The 25,717-nt window shown below is 39.5% G+C and overlaps 1 protein-coding gene across 1 annotated transcript; it reads right to left on the bottom strand.

Moving 5' to 3' along the window:
• Nucleotides 1-18,373: 18,373 nt before the first annotated feature.
• LOC133687757 (alpha carbonic anhydrase 4-like) lies at nucleotides 18,374-20,679 on the bottom strand. Its single transcript, XM_062107065.1, has 7 exons — nucleotides 20,534-20,679; nucleotides 19,609-19,835; nucleotides 19,396-19,502; nucleotides 19,188-19,290; nucleotides 18,902-19,060; nucleotides 18,728-18,781; nucleotides 18,374-18,534 (listed from the first exon to the last, which is right to left on the bottom strand). Exons 1-7 carry the CDS (start codon nucleotides 20,658-20,660, stop codon nucleotides 18,454-18,456), a joined length of 858 nt encoding a protein of 285 aa, XP_061963049.1. The 5' UTR covers nucleotides 20,661-20,679; the 3' UTR covers nucleotides 18,374-18,453.
• Nucleotides 20,680-25,717: the final 5,038 nt, after the last annotated feature.

Raw genomic sequence — 25,717 nt, 5'->3', positions numbered from 1 at the left:
TTACGAACCTTTGGATTTTGACTTCCCTGATGAAGATATATTGTCAATAGAGAAAGAAGAAGAGAAGACAGATTGGTGGACGATGTTTTTTTACGGTGCAGTGAATGTATATGGTAACGGGGCCGGTGCGGTAATAATCTCTCCTGATAAGAAACAGTATCCAGTTTCGGTTAAACTGCATTTCGAGTGCACCAACAATACAGCTGAGTATGAAGCTTGTATCCTCGGTTTAGAAGCGGCATTAGAGTTGAAGATAAAGAAGTTAGATGTATATGGAGATTCAATGTTGATTATTTGTCAGGTTAAAGGGGAATGGCAAACCAAGGAGGAAAAGTTGAGGTCGTACCAGGAATACCTATCCACGCTACCAAAGGATTTTGAAGAAATTAGATTCACCCATCTGGGAAGGGAAGGGAACCATTTTGCGGATGCTTTGGCCACGCTAGCTGCTATGACTACCATTGATCTCAAGTGCAAGGTACAACCGGTACACATTGGCATTAGAAATGACCCAGCTCACTGTTGCTTAGTTGAAGGAGAGATAAACGGACAGCCTTGGTACTACGATATCAAGAACCTTGTGCAAAATCATGAATATCCGGTGGGAGCTTCCAAAACGGATAAGAAAACCTTGAGAAGGTTGGCTATAGACTTCTATTTAGATGGAGAGATTTTGTACAAAAGATCATTTGATGGAACCCTGCTAAAGTGTTTGAATGAGGCAGATGCTAGAAAGGCATTACAGGAGGTCCATGAGGGGATTTGCTCAACCCATGCTAGCGGGCATATGATAGCGAGGAAAATCCAAAGGGCTGGTTATTTTTGGATGACACTAGAGAAAGACTGTATCGACTATGTCAGGAAATGTCATAAATGTCAAGTTTACAGTGACAAGGTCAATATGCCGTGATCGGATATTTAATCCGATATCTCCTTGGCTGTTTGCAATGTGGGGAATCGATGTGATCGGATCTGTTAACCCAAAAGCTAGCAATGGTCATAGATTTATCCTCGTAGCTATTGACTACTTCACAAAATGGGTAGAAGCTAATTCATATGCCCACGTAACACAGAACGTAGTGAAGAAGTTTATAGAAAGAGACTTGATTTGCCGATATGGTCCTCCGGAAAAGATAGTGACAGATAATGCACAGAATTTCAATGGTAAAATGATAGCGGAATTGTGTACTAAATGGAAAATCAAGCATTCGAATTCCTCACCATACCGACCAAAAATGAATGGCGCAGTAGAAGCCGCCAACAAGAACATCAAGAAGATTATTCAGAAAATGATAGTCACATATAGAGATTGGCATGAGATGTTGTCATTCGCTCTTCATGCATACGGCACTACAGTCAGGACCTCGACAGGGACTACCCTATATTCTCTGGTGTACGGTATGGAAGCAGTGATGCCTTTGGAAGTAGAAATCCCGTCGTTAAGAGTGTTGATGGACTCCGGATTAGAAGAGGTCGAGTGGGCCAAAGTGAGGCACGAGCAACTGAACCTGATCAGTGAAAAGAGGATGGCTGCAATTTGTCATCACCAACTTTACCAGAAGCGAATGGCCAAGGCATATGATAAGAAGGTTAGATCTCGGTTGTTTCGAGAAGGGGATCTAGTATTGAAGAAAATATTGTCGTTGCCCGGAGACGATCAAAGCAAATGGGCACCGAATTACGAGGGTCCTTACGTAGTAAAGAAGGCATTCTCAGGAGGAGCGCTGAAGTTGGCTAGAATGGATGGAGAAGACCTAGCTCGACCTGTGAATTCTGACTCTGTAAAAAGATATTATGCTTGATGTAGGCTCCTAAATCAATAAAGCAAAGTTTGGCCATTGACTTCTTTCTCTTTTGCATTGATCTCACAACAATCATTTTTGCATTAATCCCAACAGTGCATGTTTTGTTGTTATCGCACCTAAAAAAGTTTAGCATCGGCTAAACGAATTTCTTCTCTATACAAAAGCATAGACTAGAATCACACCCCTACACTGGGGGCAATAAGAGATGTTTTCATGAAAAGTTTTACGTGTTTAAAATGTACGGAAGCCTATAGATTTGAAAACCAAGCTAAAGCATTTGACAAAAGCATGACAAAGAGGCAATGACAAGTCATACATTTTGGGAAAAGGACTACTTGAAGAAGGTCAGAGACAACACGAGAGATGAATCCAGCATACGACTTCAAAAGCAAGCTCAAGCAAGAGAGAGCTTCGTGAACTAGAAGAAGATGATGGGGCCTATGTTTCAAAACCAGGTACGAATGCATGCATGGCATCTACTCATAAATCATTGCATATATGTTTTTTGGATCATTACAGGAGGAGTTCTTAATGCATTCCAACAAGATTGGAGATGAAGAAAGAATCATAGTGGATGATAGCAAAGAATCATGGTTTTGAACCATAGTGGATTCTGGAACAACGAGAAGAACAAGAAAAAGAGAGAAAATGAAAAATTTTGAACCCTGCCATCAGGAAAAATGACATCGATATCAGCTTTGGTAATAAGGAATCGCCAGATGGGATTCCAAGTTGTTTGAGATCGCCAGAAGGGATCTCGTATTTCGATATTGGTCAAAGGTCACCAGAAGGGACCTCGTATTTCAGCTTTGAATAAAAGGAATCGCCAGATGGGATTCCAAGTTGATTAAAGGAGATCGCCAGAAGGGATCTCGTGTTTCGCTATTTGGAGGTCGCCAGATGGGACCTCGTTTTTTTCATGTTGGTTAAAAAAAGGAATCGCCAGATGGGATTCCAAGTTGATGGAGATCGCCAGAAGGGATCTCGTATTTCGCTATTTGGAGGTCGCCAGATAGGACCTCATATTTCATGTTTGAATAAAAGGAATCGCTAGATGGGATTCCAAGTTGATTAAAGGAGATCGCTAGAAGGGATCTCGTGTTTCGCTATTTGGAGGTCGCCAGATGGGACATCGTTTTTTCATGTTGGTTAAAAAAGGAATTGCCAGATGGGATTCCAAGTTGATTAAAGGAGATCGCCAAAAGGGATCTCGTGTTTCGCTATTTGGAGGTCGCCAGATGGGACCTCATATTTCGTTTGAATAAAAGGAATCGCCAGATAGGATTCCAAGTTGATTAAAGGAGATAGCCAGAAGGGATCTCGTGTTTCGATATTCATCCAAGGAGGTCGCCAGAAGGGACCTCATATTTCAACATTGGTTACAACGAATCGCCAGATGGGATTCTAAGATTTTTTGTTAAAGGAGATCGCCAGAAGGGATCTCGTATTTCGATATTGGTTAAAGGAGGTCGTCAGATAGGACCTCACATTTCATGTTGGTTAAAAGGAATCGCCAGATGGGATTCCAAATTGAGATTGCTGTAAAAGACAAGTTTCAGATCAATCAAGCTTCAACCAGATCAGTTTCGGGAGTTCCGTTTTGGGTCTATCTTTATAAAACTTACTACGCAAAACCCATGCTGCTCCGTAAGCATTATAAAGAGGGGGCATCTGTTGTAACCTATTTTGGGTCCACACAAATAAAAAAATATATAATAAAAAAAGAATTTGAACAGTGTTGTTTTGACACTGTTCCTCTTCCCGCATGCTGCCAAAACCGAGGGAGCCGCACTCACTAGCCGACCACCCGCCGCGCGCCTTGCTAGTCGCGCCCACTGGCCGACCAGCTGCCGCGTGCCCTGCTCCCCACACGCAACAACAGCCCGCGCCCCTCTAGCCTATAAATACTGCTCTCAACACAAGCAACAGGGGGGAGTATTTTTTGAGGGAACGAGAGAGAGGGCTGGAAAACTAAAAGAGGGGGAAAGTTTTTTGAACAAAAGAGAGGGGAGAACAGAGAAAAAAAACTCGAAAGGAGAGATAGACAGAGGGGGAGACGATAGAGACAGGAGGCAGAAGGGAAAGGAAAACACACAGAAAAAAATAAACAGAGGAAGAACGAACAAGAAAAGGGAGAAACAGGGGCAACATGAGGGAATAAAGTCTGGAAAAACAGACAGGAGCCAGACCAAGCAAGAAGAACCCGGCGTGAAGACGTCCACCCAGCAGAGAAAAATAAGAAGAAAACACACCACCATCATCAACTTCAACTTTCTTCAAAACCAGGAACCAGCCGAGGGGACCAGCATCATCATAGACTTTTCCTTCTCCAGAATCAGCTCCCCAGGCCGCCACCACCAGCGCCACCCTAGAGCCACTGCCAGCTGCTGCCTCCCTCCCCGTCATTGATAACAGCCCTGTACCGTGAGAAGAAGCAGAAGAAGCAAAAACAGAGACAGACAGAGGAAAAGCAGAAACAGAGGAGAAAGGAGGAGAAGCCGCCGCCTGGAACCACCGTCAGAACCACCGGAAGACCTCGTCGGCTGCCTCACCACCGCCATCAGCATCACTAGGAGTGTTCGCCATCGTCTTCAACATTGTTTCCGCCACCAGGTTTGTCCCCTTTCTCGTCGCTGTGCATAGACCATTTCGCATTTCACTGTTCAAGTGAAATATAATTCACTTGAATAGTGAAATGCTATTTCACTGTTCATGTCAAATATAATTCACGTGAACAGTGAAATGCTATTTCACTGTTCACGTGAAATATAATTCGCGACCTGGTAAGGCCTGCTGGGTTCAGCCCAGCCACATGGGCCAAGCTAGGTCCGGCCCAAAAAAAAATAAAAAAATAATAAAAATAAAATTTCTTCAAAAATTATTTCAAAGAATCTGTGATTTTTCTGTAATTTTATTATTGTATTTTGATCAATATCGATTTGTATTTTTATACTGTAAAGATACAAATCCGGTATTAAAATACTCGGTTTTTGTCAAGACATAAAAAAATAATAAAAAAAATGTTTTGTTTTCATGCATACGGCCTAGTCTCTCCAATATATATATATAAATATTATAACATCATATTTTCACACAACAAAGGAAATTTCAAAACAATATATGTATTAGCATGCATTTTGGCTTTAATAACCAGTTTATTCAAGCCATGAGAACTAGGCCAATATTTCAAAAATTCTAAAAAATCTTTTTGTCTTCTTTTAGTATTTGGGATTACGAATTTATACATAAAACGTATTCCTGATATTAAAAATATGGTTTTTTTTACATAGACGTTAGAACGGTTAGGTTTTACCCGATAAGATAAGGATCTCCTTATTGAGGAGGACTTTTCTTGAACCATAGACGGACTAACAACTAGGAAACACAACGAGACCTTGAATTTTATGAGACAAATAAACAATGCAGCTTACCTTAGGTAGGGCGTATTTGGGGTGCTAATACCTTTCCTTTACGCAACCAGTCCCGTACCCAATCTCTGAGACCAGTTAGGGTTCCTAGTGACCAAAATACTAGGTGGCGATTCCATTCCATTTTCTACCAACATAAGACAATATTTTCTTGTCTCCCCACATTTGCCAGATAGATACCATACACACATTTCCTAGATTTTAAAGTGGAATATTCGCCGCGACGCCGCACACCCCCGACAACAATATCAACAACTCTCGACGAATTATGATGAGCTCCATCAAATAGTCATGGAGATGAGATCAAAGATGGGTGATGATACTTGTGCAGGTCCTTTTTAGCCGTACAGTCCCAGGAACAACCAGCCTCCTCCTCCTCCTCCTCCAGCTTCACCGCTATTCTAGTTTAATTTTGTTTTTTAAACACATTAAATTTGTAATGAATATTATTTAATATTATTTTTATATTTTTAATGTTTAATCCAATTTTATTTGTTTATTAAGCTTTTTTACTATATATATATATATATATATATATATATATATATATATTAAATACATACCGACGGATATACCAACATACATTATCCATCGGTATTTCACAGAGAGTTGCATTCCATATGTCGCACGTCGGAAAACACCCGCGCGGGCGGCGTCCCGTCCTGGTGATGGCGGTTTTTCTCTCTGTTATTGAAATTGATTTTGTTGGGAGTCGCCACCTAGTATTTAATTGAGGGTTACTAGGAAACCCAGGTTGACTGGTCTTGTCAGAGATTCGCGGGTAAGGGACTGATTGTGGTTAGGGAAGGTATTAGCACCCCTAACACACCCTACCTGAGGTAAGCTGCTTCGTGGCTTGTGATGTGTTAAAAAAGTTTTAACAATTTTGTCTTTTCATCGGAATTTAGAAATACAACTTCCGTACAAGTTTGTACTTCTACACCGTGATCCAATCAAAATATTAAATCCTTCTTTATTCTTTTGCCGTCTCATCATGAAAGGATCCCTGAAATAAATACAAACATGCATTTTTTGTTATTTTTTCTTTTTCCTTTTTCTTTTTATTTTTTTTTATTTTTTTTATAATCCAATGACATTAATAAAAATACAAGCGCACACACACATTTTTTATTATATATTTTTTTGTTTTCTTTTTTGTTTTCTTTTTCTTTTTTTGCTTTTTCTTCTTTTTTTCTTTTTCTTCCTTTTTTTTTACATCCACAATACAAGTTATAAAATTCAAAAATAAATAAAATTTACATCAAGGAATCCAAAATTTACAAAACAGTCCCCAAAACTCCAGGAATTGCAAAGGAACACTTCTGGAATTGCAGCAACAGTGGCGGCGCGTCTTCCCACGCGCCACCGTCACTGGCGGCGCGTTCGCCGGGAAAGCAGCCGGCCGAAACTGGCTGCTTCTCCTCTTCTCTTCTGCAACACCGGCAACCTGCAAAACAACAGAAAACGCAACACAGGCAGTTGATTTTAGATTTGTCCTTTGTTTTTGTTTTTTAGATCTGTTTCCTTTCCATTCCTTTCCATTTCAGATCTGCGGTTTAGCAGATCTTTGCTTTTGGCTCCTCTCTTCTCTTTGGCTTCAGGTAACTGACGGCAAGGCGGAGGAGCTGGAGGAGGGTTGGTTCCGATGGAGATCGGTCTGCTCGTTGACCCGGAGGGAAGTGAGGGGGTCGGTTGAGAGAGACCCGGCTGTGGGTTGCTGCTGCCGCTGCCGTTGCCGCTGCTGAAGGGGAGATTGGATTTGCAGGCACCACCGGAGGGAGAATGGATGGAGACGGCGCCGCTGTTGGGTTGGTGGAGCACCCGGGTCTGTTGGAGGGAGACGGCGCTGCTGCGCGGGGAAGCGCCGTCGCTGTTGGAAGAAGAAGAAACCGAAGGTAAGGGGGAGTGGCCGGTCTCTGTTTTTGGAGGAGAAGATGATGGAGAGGAGAAAAAAGGAAAGCTGCGGTGTTGATGGTCTTCCTTCACTGCTGGTGTTCGGCGGATGACAGACTGGGAAGGCTAGTTGTGTTTGGGCGAGAAGGAGCAGGAAAACGGTGCCGGTTTGAGGGAAGAAAAAGATGCTGGAACCGGCTGGAGAGGGAAAGCGAAATTGAAAATCCCACAAAGGGGAGGGGGCGGCGGCTTCCCTTGAAAAAATGGGTTTAGGGTTAGGTTTTTTTTGTATTTTTTTTCGTGATGTTGTCAAAATTGCCCCCCCTTTTTCTTAGCTGAAAATGAAGGCTATTTATAGGCAAAAATAGTTTTTCGGGCTTTAAAATTGGTCCCTCAAGTTTTGTGTTTGGCCCCTAATTTCAATCAATTCACTTGGTAAAAATTAAATTGTGTCTCTTAAAATTCTGATTTTTCAATTAAGTCCAAATTAAGCTCCCAAACTTAATTTTCACCAATTAAGCCCTCCAATTAATTTTGACCCGCTTAAAGTATAATTAAGTCCTTGCACTTAATTAACTCCTTCAATTGGACCTAAATTAATTCTTAAACATAATTAAAATTCAATTTGGCCCATGATTAAATCAAATTGGCCCATTAAAAATTTAATTATGTCATTGGACTTAATTTTTATGCAAATTCATCCAATACTCATTTAATTTGACCTTTGAATTTGTATTTTTCTATTTTTGGGCATAACAGCGTACACTTGGGCCTTGAAATTCTTCCGAAAATTGCAGCTTGATTTTCGCCTATTTTTGCAGCCTTTCCTGATCGGCTTTCTCCGCATTGCCAACCTTTATTTTATTTTGATTTTTTTTTATTTTGATTTTTTTATTTTTTTTATTTTTTTTGGAAAAAAATGAATTTTAGGGAATCACCCAAAATTGGGTGATGACACCATAATTACCGACAGACATATTCCGTCGGTGATTACATACAGACGGATTTACCGACGGATAATATCCGTCGGTATTTCATAGAGAGTTGCCACACAATTACCACCGATGCCATAATTACCGACGGATAATCCGTCGGTAATTACCGTTGAAATTTCAGACCGATTTAGTCCGTCGGTAATGTTCCCATGGGAAAAAAAATTTTGGCGCGAGCGTATCCGTCTGTAAGACCATTGGTGTTTCGTCGGTGGGTGGTTTTTTTATTTGTGACAGAATTAGCGATGGAAAGTGGAGTTACCGATGACTATTATACCGACGGACGCATTCCGTCGGTGAGGCTATCGGTAATTATTTCACCGATGGCGTTTATTCCTGTCACCAACGGAATTAGTCCGTCGGTAAAACTGTTTAATGGTGTAGTGGACAAAGTGGAAGTCAATCTAAATGTGCTTCATCCGTGAATGCTGAACTGGATTAAAGCTGGGGCGTGTAGCTCCCAGGTTGTCACACAGTAGTCTTGGTAGAGTGTGAATGGGGAGACAAAGTTCTTTGAACAGGGACAACATCCAAACCGTTTCAGACGTAGCAGTGGTGACTGAACAATACTCAGCTTCAGTTGATGATCTAGCAACAACACGTTGTTTTTTGGAGCTCCAAGAGATGGGATTGATCCCAAGAAATGTAATGTAAGCTGAAGTGGAGGTGCGATCATCATAATTTCCAGCCTAGTCAGCGTCAGCAAATGTGGTAACATCAAATGAAGATTGACGATTTATGTGAATGCCAAGGAAAATTGTTTTCTTCAGATAGCGGAGCAAACGTTTGGTAGCTGACCAGTGAGTGACTGTGGGTTGATGCATGAATTGTGACAACTTGTTAACAGCGAAGCAAACGTTAGGACGAGTAAGGGACGTATATTGTAAACCACTGATGATACTTTGAAAATCAGTGCTATTGCAAGGAGCTGTGTCATCAATAAGCTTGAGTTGGACCGACGTGGACATAGGAGAAGAGACATCTTTAGCACCTAGCATTTTGGTTTTGAAGAGAAGGTCCTGTATATATTTATGTTGCGATAAGAACAACCCATTTTCTGTGGGTATAACATCCAACCCCAAAAAATAATGAAGTGTGCCCATATCTTTTAATGAGAATTGGATGCCAAGCTGATGAATCACGTGAGTTAGGAAAGATGAAGTGTTGCCAGTGATGACTAGATCATCTACGTAGACCAGCAGATAACACAGAATAGTTTCACTATGATAGATGAATATGGAAGGATCGGCTTTCGAGTTGTGAAACCCCAGTTTTAGAATGGCTAGTTTCAAAGCAGAATACCAGGCATGAGGGGCCTGTTTAAGGCCATAAATTGCCTTATTTAACCGACAGACATGATGTGGAGTAATGGCATCTTGGAACCCTGGTGGCTGTGACATATAAACTGTTTCATGCAGGTTCCCATGCAAAAAAACATTGTTTACATCCAATTGCCGTAATGACCAGCCTTGCATGACAGCCACGATAAGAACTGTTATGATGGTGGCAGGTTTCACAACAAGGCTGAACGTTTCACTGTAGTCTAGTCCAGGCCGTTGATGATTTTCCATGGACAGGGGAGGCACTTGTTGGGCTGGGTTTGGAAAGTTGGCTGAATGAGATACCATTTCCATTTTCATGAAAGATAACATGGCGTGATTGGTATAGGTGGTTTGTCAGGGGATCAAGACAACTGTATGCATTTTGTGTTAAGGAGTAAGCTACAAAGATGCAGGGAATAGATTTTGGTTATAAGTTGTTTGTGTTATATGGTCGGGTAAGAGGAACAAGGATGCGGTACCAGTTCCTATGTACCATGCCTCATAAGAGCTGTGAGTTTGCTATCCTTCATTGTGGCTCACGGAGAGCCTGTTCCACACAAGTTGGCTCTCAGTATTAGGGAGGGGGTGTTTTGTGGTTATGTTAACTTGTTTGGGTTTATAAATGTTATTCATGGATCGGGTGACCATTGAGTGAGCACGGTTGGGGGCAGGGTTTGAGGGATGAGGAGGTAAGGGGAGGAAGCTGCATAAATGGCTGATGAGGGTGGGTTATAGGGAGCTTGCAATGAAGATGAGGTAGGCTGAAGATTATGAGTAACATAACATGCTGGAGGAGAAGATGAAGATGTGAGTTGATGTGAATTAAAAGAGAGATGGGGGGATTCATTACCTGAGTAGGCAGTGAGAATGGATACCCTTGCTGAAGTCACTGGTGGAGGCACAGGAGGAGATGAAGAATTTCCATGGACAGGGGAGGCACTTGTTGGGCTGGGTTTGGAAAGTTGGCTGAATGAGATACCATTTCCATTTTCATGAAAGATAACATGGCGTGATTGGTATAGGTGGTTTGTCAGGGGATCAAGACAACTGTATGCATTTTGTGTTAAGGAGTAAGCTACAAAGATGCAGGGAATAGATTTTGGTTATAAGTTGTTTGTGTTATATGGTCGGGTAAGAGGGAAACAAAGACAACCAAATTTTTTTAGCTTTATATAATTGGGAGACTGTGTAAATAAAATTTCAAACGGTGATTTATGTTGGAAGGGAAAAAGAGTTGATAAGGTGAGTGATCAATTTAGGAGATGGATGCCCAAGACGTTTGTGCCATCTGTCAATGGAGATTCTTTCATGCACGTTGGCAACAATGGAAGGAGAAGACTGCACCATTGACTTTGAAAGGGTGTATACATCATTTTCACACGCTTCTCAGAATAGAACCGCTCCCGTGATTTGATCCTTAACAAGAAAAAAAGAGGGGTGAAGCTCAATAAAAACATGATTTTGTTGAGTAAATTGATGAGCAAATATGGGATTTTTTTCTATATTAGGAACACAAAGAGTGTCATTTAAATGGAAAGTACGGTTAGGGGATTGAAAAAGTAGGGGGCCAATATGAGAAACAGGCAAACCTGAACCATCACCAATGATAACTTCGTCAGTGCCATCGTATTCTGAATGAATAGATAGATTAGCAAGATCACCAGTAATATTATGAGATGCAGCTGAGTCTATAAGCCATTTTGTATCCTGTGCTGGTGAGGTGGAAGTACAATTTGTTGTTGGTGTGTTGTATTGAAAATGATTGCAATGTTTTACAGTATGACCCATGCGGTCACATAGTTGGCACTTGGGAGAAAAACGACGTGGTCCATAATTTTTGTTGTTGTCTCTCGGATTGCTAGTCTGGCGATAGTGAGCTGAAGGCTTATTTCTTTGGCCATATAACCTATCAAAGGAGTGGGGCTTTGGGGCAGATTTAAAAAACTGATTGTCTTGACCATAAGAAGCCCATCTGTGCGTGTAGTTTGTAGAAGAAATTAGTGGATGAGAGGAGGCTTCAAGGTGACGAAGATATGCATCATGACTGACAAGGAGATCATGAAGTTCCTCAAAAGTGAGTGGTCGTTCTCGGGCACGAATAGGACCTGCAATTTCACGAAAATCAGTTCCCAGACCATTTAGGATATAGAGCGTTAGATCATCTTCAAAGATTGGATGATCTATGAGGGAGATTTCATCTACCAAGGATTTTACAGAGTGAAGGTATGTTTGAATGATGACGGTAGATGTAGATGTCAAAATGGCACTGAGGATAAGCTTATCTTGCCTTATCCAGTGAGTTTGTTGGACACCACAAGTTGATGTACTGGTGGGTACGGGACAGATTTTTTCTCCAGTAACATAGGCAAGAAGATCATATGTACCCGATGAGCAAAGCTTCAAATTGAGCGTGCCATTGAAGAAATGTAGAGGGAGTGAGTTTATCATTTATCTGGGATGTGATGTTAAGAGCAATTAGGGGTATTTCAATTGGAGAGGGTGGAGTTGAGATTGGATTATGATTGTGAGGGATTGAATTCTCGTTGGAGATTTCTTACTCTGATACCATGATGAAGATAGGAAGGTTTAGAGAATTGAACTGATTGATAGACTTCAGAATAATATATTTTTATATATTTGAATAATACAATTGTTAACATATATATACACAGGATTGCAGGTTTGAATTTAGAAACAAAGCTAAGATTACGTCTACCATTTACACTGAGGATTATTTGCTGTTACAAGCTTGATATTAGGCTTGAATGATGGTTGCACAATTCTGTGCAGGAGGCAAGGGATTATATGTTGAATCTGTGGTGATTTTCTTTATATCTTTTGCTATATCATTATTAAATTCTATGTTTGTCTGATTTTTTTTCCAGCTTTCATAGGGGTTTTTGTTCAAATAAGGATGAAGAGTGTTTGCTGGAGATTATTATTATTTTTTTCTCTGTGTGCTTTTCTCGTAGTCCCTATCGGTGATTTACTTGGCTTTTCATTGTTATTGTTGGAGATTAAATTAGTTTTTAATAAGTTTGTACTTGCATCATCATCAATAACATCTCTCACACCTGCTTCCTTGAAACATTCCTAACCTACAAGAGACAAATAGCGATGTAAATATAGAATATATAACGTAAGAAGACAGAAGAAATGTCGTAGGAAATACATGTGTTCCTAAAGAAATTGGCATGGAAACAATATCTTGGTTCATGCAAGCATTTTTCAGACGTGGCACGATATGGACATTCAATGCGGAAGTTATCTTAATTAAGGAAGGCTGGATAAACCAAGAAGCATCGCCGACATCATATACAAATGAACAAATCAATTGAATAATAAATTATATATTGGGGATCCAATTGAGAAACTTCTTAGTTTGGGGACTTTATTGAGAATCAGTTTATCAATTAGTAGATTTGTTTGAGGTCAATTTGCCCTTGTTTCTTTTGAGCTCAAAGGCTAGACCCTTCTCTTGAATTCTTCCCAAAGAAACATTTGGTTTTCCTAGCCATCGTTAGCAAGGAAATACAAAATATACTTAATCATGATTTATTTTTGCTTTGTTTTCTCAGATGAAAAGAGAGTACGTACGCAGGACTTAAATCCAAAACATCACTTCCTCTCATTGAAGAGAATACCATTGAATTAAACACCCATTGTCTTCGATTGTAAATATTGTTTTGGAATGTATTAATGCAAGAAAATGTTCACACAAGTTTCTTAATTTGAAAGTTTTATATTCATTATTTTAGTATTAAGAGTTTTACAATTGTATTGGTTATTAAAATCTAGACAGGCTAGGGCTTGATTCTCTATATCCTTTTCTCTTTATATATATATATATATATATATATATTGATTGTAGGCATACTCTTGTGTTGTAACCTCACTATTACTATTGTATATTGTCCTACACATATATATAAATAAGGTTGACTAACCAAAAGGTTAAGCCTCCAAATTATTCTCAACTTGGTATCCGAGCCTTTTGCCATCAGAACTCTTCTCCTCCTCTCCCTCCTTGTAGCTGACCTCCTCTCTCCCTCTCTTAAATGGACTCTGCCGATGTTGTCGCCTACTCCCCCCCATCAAACCAATGGTGCAGCCCTGCCAGGCAACCACTTAGAAGTTGCTACCACTGGTTCCTTCTCCCACCAGCAGTAGGCCCAACCTGCAGAGCAGAACCATGGTTCCTTTTCCTATGTTTCTGCCATTCCTTTTCACATCATGGGGACAATAACTCCTTCTATCATTGCTTTGTCCAACACTTATCAAGTGGTCTCATTGAAGCTTATGACCACCAACTATCTCTATTGGCGAATGCAGATGAAGCCATATCTTCTTGGTCAAGGTGTTTTCCACTTTGTCGATGGCTTAGTATCATGTCCTCCCTCTCATGTTTTTGATTATTCTAATGGTTCTTCTTCAGCAATCAACCCATCTTTTCTCCGTTGGAAGCAACAGGATCGGCTTATTTTAAGTGCGTTACTCTCCTCTCTCTTCATGGACGTCCTGCATCTTGTGGTAGATTGTCAAACTTCTTCATGTATTTGGCGCACTCTTGAGAAAGCGCTCGCTTCTCCGTCAAATTCTCACATTATGCAACTCTATGGGTCTTTTCAAGATCTTCAGCAAGGAGATGCTTCAGTTACTACATACATGCAACACACCAAGTTATTATTTGATGAATTGGTTGCTGCTGATCGACCCCTCTTTCTTGAACACTTCAACCTCTATATATTTCATGGTCTTCGTGGTGAGTTTAAAGACTTGGTAACTAGTCTCGTGACCAAGGCAGAACCGTTGTCATACGCTGACCTTCACAACCATCTTCTTACTTATGAGTTTCTGTTCAAGTCTTCTCTTCCTTCATTGGCTGCAAATCCACCTCTGCTGCCCTCTACTCATCTTGCCCAAGAGCAACACAACTCCAATTTTGGCCGTAATAGAGGTCGCTCCCACGGCGGCTGACATTCCAACAACAAGTACAACAGCCATGACAGGTCTGATTTTTGGGGCTCTCATTCCTCCACTCCTACGAACTGGAAGTAGAGTCATTGACAGCAGCCCACACGGCCTGCTACTGGTGGGCAGTGGCCTCCTCACCGGTCTTTTAAGTAGAACGTCAAGTGTCGGCTATGCTTCTCATTCGGCTACACAACCTCGTAATGTGCTAAGTTTCACAGTAGTGGTCACAACCCTCTGTGCATTTTGCTGTTGGTTCGGTTTCTACCCCACTTGGTTCCCAGACACCGGTGTGAACCAACATGTTACGCCTGATCATGCGACTTTGATCGATTCTGCACTCTATCTTGGTAATGATCACTTGCATGTTGGTGATGGTAAGAGTCTATCCATATCCCATATTAGACATACCATGTTACATTCCCTTAAACGCACCTTTACATTATCTAGCGTTCTCCATGTTCCTCACATTAGTAAACCATTGTTATCTATTCAGAAATTTTATCGTGATAATAATGTTTATTTTGAATTTCATGCCTCTGAGTTTTATGTAAAGGATCTCACCACTAAAATAGTGCTCATTTCCGGTCAGAGTAATGATGATCTCTATGTTCTCTCTGAGTCTTCTGCCACCACCATTCCTCAAGCTTATTGGTCTCCTTGCATCTCTACCATTGTTGATTTGTGACATCGTCGATTAGGTCATCTTATTTCCTGTAGTTTTAATTTGTTAGTTTCCAAAAATAAACTAATGTGTACTTCTAGACGCTTACTTGTTCAATGTCAAACTTGTCCGCTTAGCAAGTCATCGTGTCTGTCATTACGACCTACGGGTCACAAAACTACTGCCCCAATTGATTGAATATTTAGTGATGTTTGGGGCCCTGCTTCTATGTTTTCTTCTAATGGTTTTCATTACTTTGTTATTTTTATCGATGCACATAATAAATACATATGATATTTTTTGCTTTTTGCAAAATCTGATGTGTTTTCTATATTCCAACATTTCAAGTGCTTATTGAATGTCAGTTTTTTTGTAAAATTAAATCTGTTCAAACTGATTGGGGTGGTGAATATTGTAATTAAATTTTTTTTTCAAACTATTGGTATTCATCATAGGTTAATCTGTCCTTATACGCATGAACAAAATGGCAGTGTTGAGCGTCACCATCGTCATATTATCAAATTGTTCTTACACTCTTAGGCTAATTAGTGCTCCATTACGATTTTGGAATTATGCATTTGAATCTTTCGTATATCTCATCAATTACATGCCTACTATTGTCCTCCAAAATCAGTCTCCTTTTGAATGTCTGTTTAATCGTACTCCTGATTATGATTTTCTATGTATTTTTAGGTGTCTTTGTTTTTCATTTTTGTGTTTGTATCATGCTCATAAGTTGGATTTTCATTCATCTCCTTGTGTGTTCTTAGGTTATAGTTCCTTGTATCTTGGTTATTGTTGTCTCGATTTTGCCTCTCAATGTATATATGTCTCTCATCATGTTCGTTTTCATGAAAATGTGTTTCATTTTGCAGATTCTGAATAGCTAGCACGACCCCCAGCCTCTCCCTTACAACCCACACACTTGCCCACTTTGATCACTTCCTATAATTTTCTCCCGGCTGACTCGCCAAACGCCTCTCCTAACAGCTCTGCCACACCTCCAACTCCACCCAAATAACCCCATCGTTCCCCACCCTTGTCTACCACCATACCACAGCCACCTAGCCCTACCCCTATGTCACCATCTGCATGTTTCTCTAATGATCATTATGCAGGAACATGTTCACCTCCTTCAGGGTTGCCTATTTCCATGTCTGTCATTGCCGCCACCTCTAATTCTGCAGCAAGCTCTCTCCTACATTTGTTGTTGTGAGCTCCAGTCCTTCCTTCGATTCTTCTATAGGTCTGCAATTTTTTGTTGATCTCCTATCTTATCCTCTTCAATAGCTTCCAGTTTAGATCCTTCTTCCCCTTTGTCTGCTGCTAGTCAGCATCTGATGGTGCTTCGTCCCTGGCTGTCGAAGAATGCTCTTTTAATAGCGTCTGCAGCACCCCCTGCTTCTCCCAACTATTTGGTAATGTCCTCTCCTACTTATGAGTCCCTTGCATTCTCTGATGTTGACAGGTATGAGGCGTGGCTTAGTGCTATGCGTGATGAAATTCAAGCCTTACGCTCTAATAACACCTGGTCCTTGGTTCCTTTTCATCCTTCGATGAATGTTATTAGTTGTCGGTGGGTGTACAGGATAAAACATCATGTGGATGGCATTGTTGAGCGGTATAAGACACATTTGGTGGCTAGGGGATTTACTCAACAGGAAGGCATTGATTATTTTGAAACCTTCAGTCCAGTTTTTAAGCACGCGACAGTCAGATTAGTGTTCTCCATTGCGATCTCGTGTAATTGAAAGATTCATCAACTTGATATTCATAATGCCTTCCTCAATGGTATTCTTGCAGAAGAGGTTTACATGAGACAACCTCCAGGAGTTGTTGACTCTGCTCTTCCCTCTCATGTATGCTGATTGCATAAGTCTTTATATGTCTTAAAACAGGCTCCACGAGCATGGTACACTCATCTGAGTGATTTTCTGATTTCTATTGGCTTTCATGCTTCCAAGGTTGACACATTGTTATTTATCTTGTCTATTGGTGCTGATATTTTTTATCTTCTAGTTTATATTGATGACATTCTGCTCATGGATAACAACTCTACTATGCTTCACCGCCTAATACAGTTACCGAGTTCAAGCTTCGTGACTTAGGCGTTGTTTACTATTTTTTGGGCATTGAGGTGCAGCCCACTGCTATGGTCAGACACCGATTTCATAGAAATCTAGCAAGCAACGCACAATTGCTCACTCCTTCACCGAGGCTGATTATAAAGTCTTGGCTGATGGCAATACTGAGGTTATCTGGCTTTAGTATCTATTGAGAGATTTATAGATTCTTTCTAACTCTGCTCCAACTCTTTGGTGTGATAATCTAGGCGCTATTTACCTATCTGCAAATCTTATCTTTCATGCTCGTACTAAACATGTTAAGGTTGACTATCATTTTGTACGAGACAAGCTTGAGAAGAAAGAGATTCAAATTTGTTTTATCCCCTCTCATAATCAACTTGCAGATGTTTTTACCAAGCCGCTTCCTAATGCTTCATTTACTGCTTTTCGATTCAAGCTTCAGGTTGATCATCTACCCTCAGCTTGAGGGGGCATATTAATGTATCTATATAGAAAATATTATAGGCATACTATATACAACATATTGTAGTCATACTCTTGTGTTGTAACCTCACCATTACTATTGTGTATTGCCCTACACATATATATAGACAAGGTTGACCAACCAATAGATTAAGCCTTCCAATTATTCTCAACTACACACACACCACATATGCGTGTGTGTTTTGAGATTCAAACAAATTAATATATATATATATATATATATATATATATATATTGCAACTCTCGGTAAAATACATACAGAAATATTTCATTGGTATAGATGTCGGTGATAGTTGCATATGTAGTAAATATTTTTGAATTCTCTGTAAAATACCGACGGACTACGTCCATCTGGAAATCCGTTGGGATAGTGTAAGTGAATATTAAAGGTAATAACTTGCTCTGAATCTACTTGGATAATTTGAGATTGGGTTCTAAAATAGGCATTGAAACCACAATAATAGCAAAATAGGCTTTGGACCCACGAGAATAGATTTAGACCATTTTATTTGAAACTCTTGTTATTTAGTGACTTCTCATAGTTATTTATTTAAAAGAAATTTTTATTTTTATTGATATGTAGACCCAAAGGCTATTTTATTTGGATCAAGCTTTTAGTGGCTTGATAAACTTATTATCAGAATCTATATATATATATATATATATATATATATATATATATATATATATATATATATATATATATATATATATATATATCCATCAAACATCATTGACGGAGGAAATCATGTGTGCCGTGTGCTTCTTAAACATTTTCTTTCCCTCTTTGCCTTGTATAAATTATTCATTAAAGGTCCATTGACCGTATGAATAAATTAACCGGTCTTCCATTCAATGGCTGAACTGGCCTTGCATTTGCTTGATATCCCTGACAAAAAATGCAAGTCAACATGAAGTATACAAAACAATTTACTATAAATTAAAAAGGTTTAATAACAAGCTTTTTAATTTCACAAGTTCTTTTAGATTAATTAGTTTATTCGAGGAAGTATTAAGCATCAATTTTTGAAGCAATTTTTATCAAGTCTGTTCTAACTGGTTATTAATAGGTGTGGACTTACATCATCAACAGCATCTCTCAACAGTTGCACTTGCTCCCTTGAAACAGTCCTAACCTACAAGAGATAAATAGCGATGTAAATATAAAATTAACGTAAGAAGACAGAAGAAATTTAGACAGCAATCTCTTGGGAAATACGTGTTCCTAGAGAAATGGGCATGGAAACAAGAACAACCTCCTTGACTACTGTCCATATAACACCCTCACTGCATGGAGGAACTGTAAGAGAACCAATATATCTATACAGCTTTCTGCTCCCAAACTCTATTTTGTTTGGATTAAGAATTCCCAGACTCGTCTCTTGCTTTGTGACCGATTTTATATAGGGGGACAACTGCCAGAAATGAGAAAAGGGATTAGAAAAAAAAAAATGTTGTCTTCTATCAACTTCCAATTATAAATTACGGAGAAAGAGAAAATAATAAATTAAAGAAATACATGTGTGTAGCAATAACAAAAACCTTTGAAAGGAAGGGATCAGGTTTGCCATATTTGTAAAGTACTCCAACAACAGCTGTCTCTCCAAGAGAATTCGCATGAACTATGTGAAGCTCCATGTCATATCTATTTTAAAATTTGGGCAAAAACTAATTAAAATGCAAATTGATCGAAATAAGAATAATCAAAACCCCAGTTCTCAGATGATGAGAGAAGGCAAAAGGCACATACTTTTTGCTATTGATTGTATGTTCAGAAGGTACATGCCAATGGGAGCCTTGCAGATTGTAATCAGTCCCATTAATGGTAATTTTTCCAGCGTCTCCTTTCCATGACACCTTATAAATTGAACGTAAATTTCAAGATGTAGTACCATACATAATTTTTTTCAAGAAAAAGAAAAAGCGAAGGGAAGGGAAGGTACATATATAGCTTCCTACGTACCATAATGTCATACCCCCTGCTAGTTATAGTAGCATTTGCTGGTTTATAATCTCTTCGCAGTTGATCCTCTTGCCCAAAGAGAACTTTCACATTTTGGTCAAGAAGATCAATTGGAGATTGCAATTTTCCATCTCCACAAGCTTTCCATTCCGGGTCAAGCTGGCCCCATTTCGACGGTCCTCGACCAGTTGCTTCAATATAACTGAATGGAATTGTATCGTTTGTGGCTGAAATATTTAGAAAATATCATTAATAATGATAATTATATAGAGTTGCATCTAATATTTGATGGATGAAGAAATTGACCACACCAACTTCAAGTTCAAAAGCAACGCATATTGTGATGGAAAGAGAAGGGAATGAGAGAATGAGTGAAACAAGAACCAAAAACCTCAAGTTAAGGTTGGTGTAGACTTTGAATTAGGTACTCATTACGCTTGATTTCTTCTTCAATGTTTTTGGCCAGTTTTGCGTCTTGTTGAGGGAGTGATTAATGACAGTGACAACCAGTTGAATTATATAGAGAAAGCTTTCGAAATATACGGTAGCATATTCGACAGCGACGGTGACAACAAGAGATAGAAATTTCAAGGAAAAAATCACTCTGCTTGTTGTTGTGATTCTTATTAGTATTTACAGTCTAAAGTACCTATTCATGGCAAAACAAAGGAACCGGCCATATAACAGAGCAACTTACGTACGTAGAGCCAGGGCGACAGCTGTATATACAAACACAGCAAGGATAATATGCCCTTGAAACTAATTAATATAAGGATATATTATATAGTTTCGGCCATATATTTGTGCTTTAAAATTTCAGCAACAGCTTCACATACAGAGTATAAATTAAATAATTTGTGGCGCCTAGCTAGTGCATATTATAGAAAGAGAGAGAGAGAGAGAGAGAGAGAGAGAGAGAGCATACCAGGTTCAAAGCCGATCAATTCATCACGTCCAGAAGCTGCAGCTAAGACCGTGACAGAAGAACACGATATCAAGAAAATAAGAGATATAAGAAAGAAGAAGACTTTGTAGCAGCAGCAGGTAGTCATGGTGGCTACCTCTCGTTTTTCCAGGTAGTGGACAATACTGATTATCGGCAAAGACATGTTCCTCTTATATAGAGAAAATGTGAGTGCGAAACAGTAAGATTTTGAAACATTCAGAAGAATTATCGCAGTCAACCGACGTGTGAATTAACGCTAGAGTGTGGGGCGTATCTGCTCAACAATTTTAAACATAGATTTGGCGGAAACTGTTGAGGATAGTAGGCAGGGTTGATGCTTTTGACAGCCACTCATCTTTCCCTCCTCACATATTTCTCTCTTGTTCTCCTACTACTCCACACATTGTGTTGCTCTCTTGGTGTCTATTTATAGGCAAGAAATGATGCCACCGGCTCTAGGTCATCTTCAACAATGGTGGCTGCCAAACTTTAATGGCAACAATCCTAACAATCACTCCTTTGTCATTTATATGGGCAATTGTCCTTTTACTTCTTCAGCACAAGCTAGCATCTTGCAGCTCTTCCAAGTTTACCATTTCAAGAGCGTCTTCGGCCAAGTTTATAGGTACTTGCCACACCTTTCAATCACTAGAGTCACCAAAGCACATATTTTCTCACACCAAAGGATCACTACAGCCAGATGGTCTGTCACTTCATATCTGGAATTACACCAAATTAACATCGAATTAAACCAAATTGAAGATCGATAATCTCATAAGGAAAGTCATCTAGTTTAGTGTGTGTATTGTCACACTCGACACCACGGTGATCTTTAAGAAAAATGAGAAAAAAAAATTAGGGTTTCTGGTTACATTAAAGGAAAGATATTCTAACCTTTAAAGCGTCCTACTTAAAATAAGTTGCATTGGTAGTTTTGTTTTAAATTACTATGAATTTATTGTGTTATACTATCACTGGTTAGGTCTAATACTTCTTACTTTTGAGTCAATGAATATTAAGGGTTAATACTCCTAACTCTATTGTAAGTGAATATTAAAGGTAATAACTTGCTTTGAATCCACTTTGATAATTTCGGATTGGGTTCTAAAATAGGCATTGAAACTACAATAACAACAAAATAGGCTTTGGACCGCAAGAATAGGTTTAGACCATTTTATTCAAAACTCTTGTAATTTAGTGAATTCTCACAATTGACGGTGTCGCGGCTCACTGGCGGCGGCTCCAAGCAGCGGCGCTGCTATCTCAAGCGGCGGAGAGAGGGATTCTTCCTCTTTCCTTCTCCTCTGTTTCCTTCCCTCTTATTTTGCTGCTGCTTTTCTTTTTCTTTAGCTTTTCCTTTCTCTCTTCAGTTCTTCCCGTTTCTTGTGTTCCCCTCTCTCTTTTTTTTCTTTTTCTCTCTTTCGGGTCCTCTTTCCTTTTTCTCTCCGGGTTCTCTCTCTTTCGGGTCCTTCTCCTCTTTCTTCCTCCTCTTTTTTTGAAGCGTTCTTCTCCTCTTTATAGGGCCAAGGGGCGGGGCTTTTTATGGTTGCACATGGGGAGCAGGGGCTGCGGTTGTTGGTCGGCCATTTAGGTGCAGCTGTAGAGGTACGGCTTCCCCGTTTTTCTGGTAGGCGCGCGGCGGGTGGTCGGCCAGTGGGCGTGGCTGGCGAGGAGCGGCTCCCTCGGTTTTCTGGCAAGGCATGCGGTCCAGAGAGATGTAGCACACTTGAAGAAGAAAAAACCAACCATTTTTCTTTCTTCCCCTGCTGCACGTCCAGGGGAGGAAGAAAGAGGAACAGTGTCGTTCAAAACGACACCGTTCCGATCTTCTTCTTTTTTTCTTTACATGAAACGGCGTCGTTTTAGGCAAAACGCGTCGTTTCATTTAAGTCCTGCAAAACGCCAAAACGCGTCAATTTGCAAGGCAGCCCTCAATTATCTTTTGTTTATTTCAATTGTGTCCCTGCCAATTTCGATCTCTGTCCCTCTTGTTGGCCGCGTTTTTCACTTTAGTCCTTGGCCTCTGATTTATGCAATTGAGCCCTCAATTGATTAATAAACTTTCAATTTCTTTAATTAGGCCCCTGAACCGAATAATTGCAGCCCTTCCATTTACGCGTCTCTTCCAATTTGGTCCCTGGTTTCGGATTTTCTCAATTAAGTCCCCAATTGGCCCTTAAACTTCAATATTTATGCAATTAAGCCCCTGATTTGACCTAATAAATTCCTAAAAAATATATTTTGACCCCAGAACTTAAATTTCTTCCAATTAAGGCCTAAATTGACTTAAAAATCAATTTTCCTTGCAATCAAAACCTCTATAAATTCAATTAAACCTTCAATAAAATCCAATTGAGTCCATAAATATCCAATTTTGGCCTTTTCTCTTCAAATTAAATTCTCTTCCAACAGGGCTCTCCTCCTTCAAGAATATACTGTCAAAAAATCCAATCTTTGTATTTTTAACCTCATTGACCAATTTTCCGACCATTTTCTGAGCGCTTCTGCCTCCTGTTATTTTTCTAACCTCCTTTGGCTATATATATATATTTTATATATATTTTGTGGGGACCCAAAAATGGGTTACAACAACAGTTAAGTAAAACATAATTATGTGCTTGTCTGAACTTTATTTCAGACAAATATCTTCCCCTTACGGCATTTTTAGGTGTAGGTTATCCAGGATTGGAGAATATTGACAAGTTCCCACTAGAAGGCACTTCACCAGAATCATCATGTCATGGAACGCGATTGATTCTCATTCTCAAATGAGGTTCAAAATAGTACGAGATAAATGTTGAGATCTCTTCAACAATATAGACCTCACATATTGAAGCCTCAACATGCACCTTGTTCTTAACTTTTTTCTTAAGATTGAACAAATATCTGCATGGAATTAATCAAATATTTTCAATTAAGAAAAACAAAGAAAATACTTTTATATATGAATTACATTGCAACTGTAATATATAACCGTTCGAATGGATACATCCATCTATACTGGACCGATCCTCCAACTTTTGCCTAAAACAGTAAATGTATGGGTAGGTGCTTCATTGAGTCAAAAAATAATGGAGGGAATATCATCTCAAGTTTGCATATTGTCTCGACGATATTTGTTTCAAGCATCTCAATGTGATCAACATTCAACTTGCTAAAGCATATTTCTCTAAAGAAATTATTGATCTCCGTGAGTCATGACTCTTTATTCTATACAATCTGCATTCCTTTATATTAACCAACCTTGATATGTTCGAGGCATGTCCACTGGGAAAACGCAGACTCTTAAGCTATTTGTAGACTAGTAGTTGTGTATTTTTCACTAACATGAAGCTTGCTCTTGGTTTTTACGGTTACAGAACAAAGCTATATCCAATCTAGCCTTGATGTTGTCCTTTATCTTCCCCTTCACATCCATGACGGTGTTAAAAATGTTCTCAAACATGTTTTTTTTATGTGTATGACGTCAAGGTTATGGCGGAGAAGATTGGTCTTCCAATAAGGAAGCTCCCAAAAAATACTCCCAAAAAATACATCGCTTTACCCAATTGTGGGTCAAACCAAAACCAGAAAACTTCTGCTTACCTGATTGGAAATCGAACACAATATCACCATACTCTGAGACAACATCATGCAATTCTTCACCAGAAAGACGCGGGGGTGCAACATCCTTTTCAACTCTGCCAACAAAGAAATCTTTTCTATTATTTCTGTACTTGTGATTCATTGGCAAGAAACGACGGTGGTAGTAAAAAAAAAAAGCTTTACCTCTGTTTGTTAGTGTGAATGCCTTGTTATTTTCCATGCAGTATGGACATACTCGTTTTCCATACGTGCTCCAACCAGAAACAATCTCATAAGCTAGAAAATCATTAATGGTCCACATCAAAGCCGCCCTCATAACAAAATTCTATTTCCTCGATATATTATAAGTCAAAGCTCCGAAGCACTATAACTGCGTCAACTCATCAATCAATGGTCGAAGACAAACATCTATATTCCGCCCGAACTGCTCGTACCGGGTATGACAATAGATAAAAACATGAACTCCGGCCTCATACACATCCCCGGTGGCAAGTTATAAACCGCGAGTATGACCGACCAACAAGAATAAGGAGCAGCAAATGACCCGAATGGGTTGAACCTGTCTATATACAACCCAAAATGCACATTCCTTGATTCAGCTGAAAAGTGAGAATGCATATTGTTAAAGTGTTTCCATGCTTCGCCTTCAGGAGGATACATCATCACTCCATCAACTGCATCATGTGATTGGTGCCATATCATGTGCTTAGTTGTCCTTGGTGACATGAATAACCTCTGCAGTCTAGATGTGATTGGAAAATATCTAAGTTCTTTATATGCCACAAGAGTCTTTCCCCTACCAGTTCTGGGTTTGTAGCAAGAATGCCCACGTGTCATGCACTCGGTCAGCTCAACATTTTTAAAATAGTATAACATGCAGAAGTTAGGGCACATGTCAATTTTCTAGTATCCTAAACTGAGGGGTTTCATTATGGACTTTGCAGCATAAAAGTTCTCTTTCAGCTTGTTCCTTTTAGGTAAAATGCTTCTCGCCCATTTGATAATTTTGTCATAATCGGCCTCACTCAACCCGTGATCTCACTTAATGATGAACACCTGTGCTACGGCTGATAATTTATTGTGGTTCGTGCAACCATTCCATAATGGTTCGTCAAAATCTTTCAACAGATCAAAAAACCTTACTGCATCTGCATTAGGTTCTTCTTCTGCGATTAGACATTGACTGACATTACCTTAATTAATTCTCATTACATCCATTACCATAGTTCTGTAAGGATTACTGTTGTCATTTGCAACTCCATGCACGTTGTTAGCACTAGAAGTTGACCCAACCATCCTTTCTACCATGCTCTCATTACGAACAAATAGTTTTCTGTGTGCATACCAACATAAGTAATCCTCCATGAACCCTTTGTGTAGAAGATTCATCATTACAACATCTGGATACAGATACTTTTTATTTTCACACTTCCTAAATGGACACCTAATACCGCCTCTAGTAAAATTTCTAGGAATAGATGTTGCGAAATTAATAAAACCTGAATCCCATTACAATAATCCATCATCCGCAATCCTTGGGGTGAATCTCGATACATCCATGAACGATCATCCATGACT

Source organism: Populus nigra, chromosome 3, assembly GCF_951802175.1.
Source record: "Populus nigra chromosome 3, ddPopNigr1.1, whole genome shotgun sequence".
NCBI classification, from domain to species: Eukaryota; Viridiplantae; Streptophyta; class Magnoliopsida; order Malpighiales; family Salicaceae; genus Populus; species Populus nigra.
The sequence above is the reverse complement of the archived record's forward strand: the minus strand, read 5'-3'. Positions and strand labels throughout refer to the sequence as shown.

What these genes read in the sequence shown, in the direction of transcription:
- LOC133687757 (XM_062107065.1), bottom strand. Translation starts at nt 20,660, where the DNA reads ATGACTACCTGCTGCTGCTACAAAGTCTTCTTCTTTCTTATATCTCTT. An exon ending in ATTGATCGGCTTTGAACCTG is followed by an intron (nt 19,836 to 20,533) that starts GTATGCTCTCTC and finishes TAAATATTTCAG; the next exon opens with CCACAAACGATACAATTCCA. An exon ending in GCAGGGGGTATGACATTATG is followed by an intron (nt 19,503 to 19,608) that starts GTACGTAGGAAG and finishes TCAATTTATAAG; the next exon opens with GTGTCATGGAAAGGAGACGC.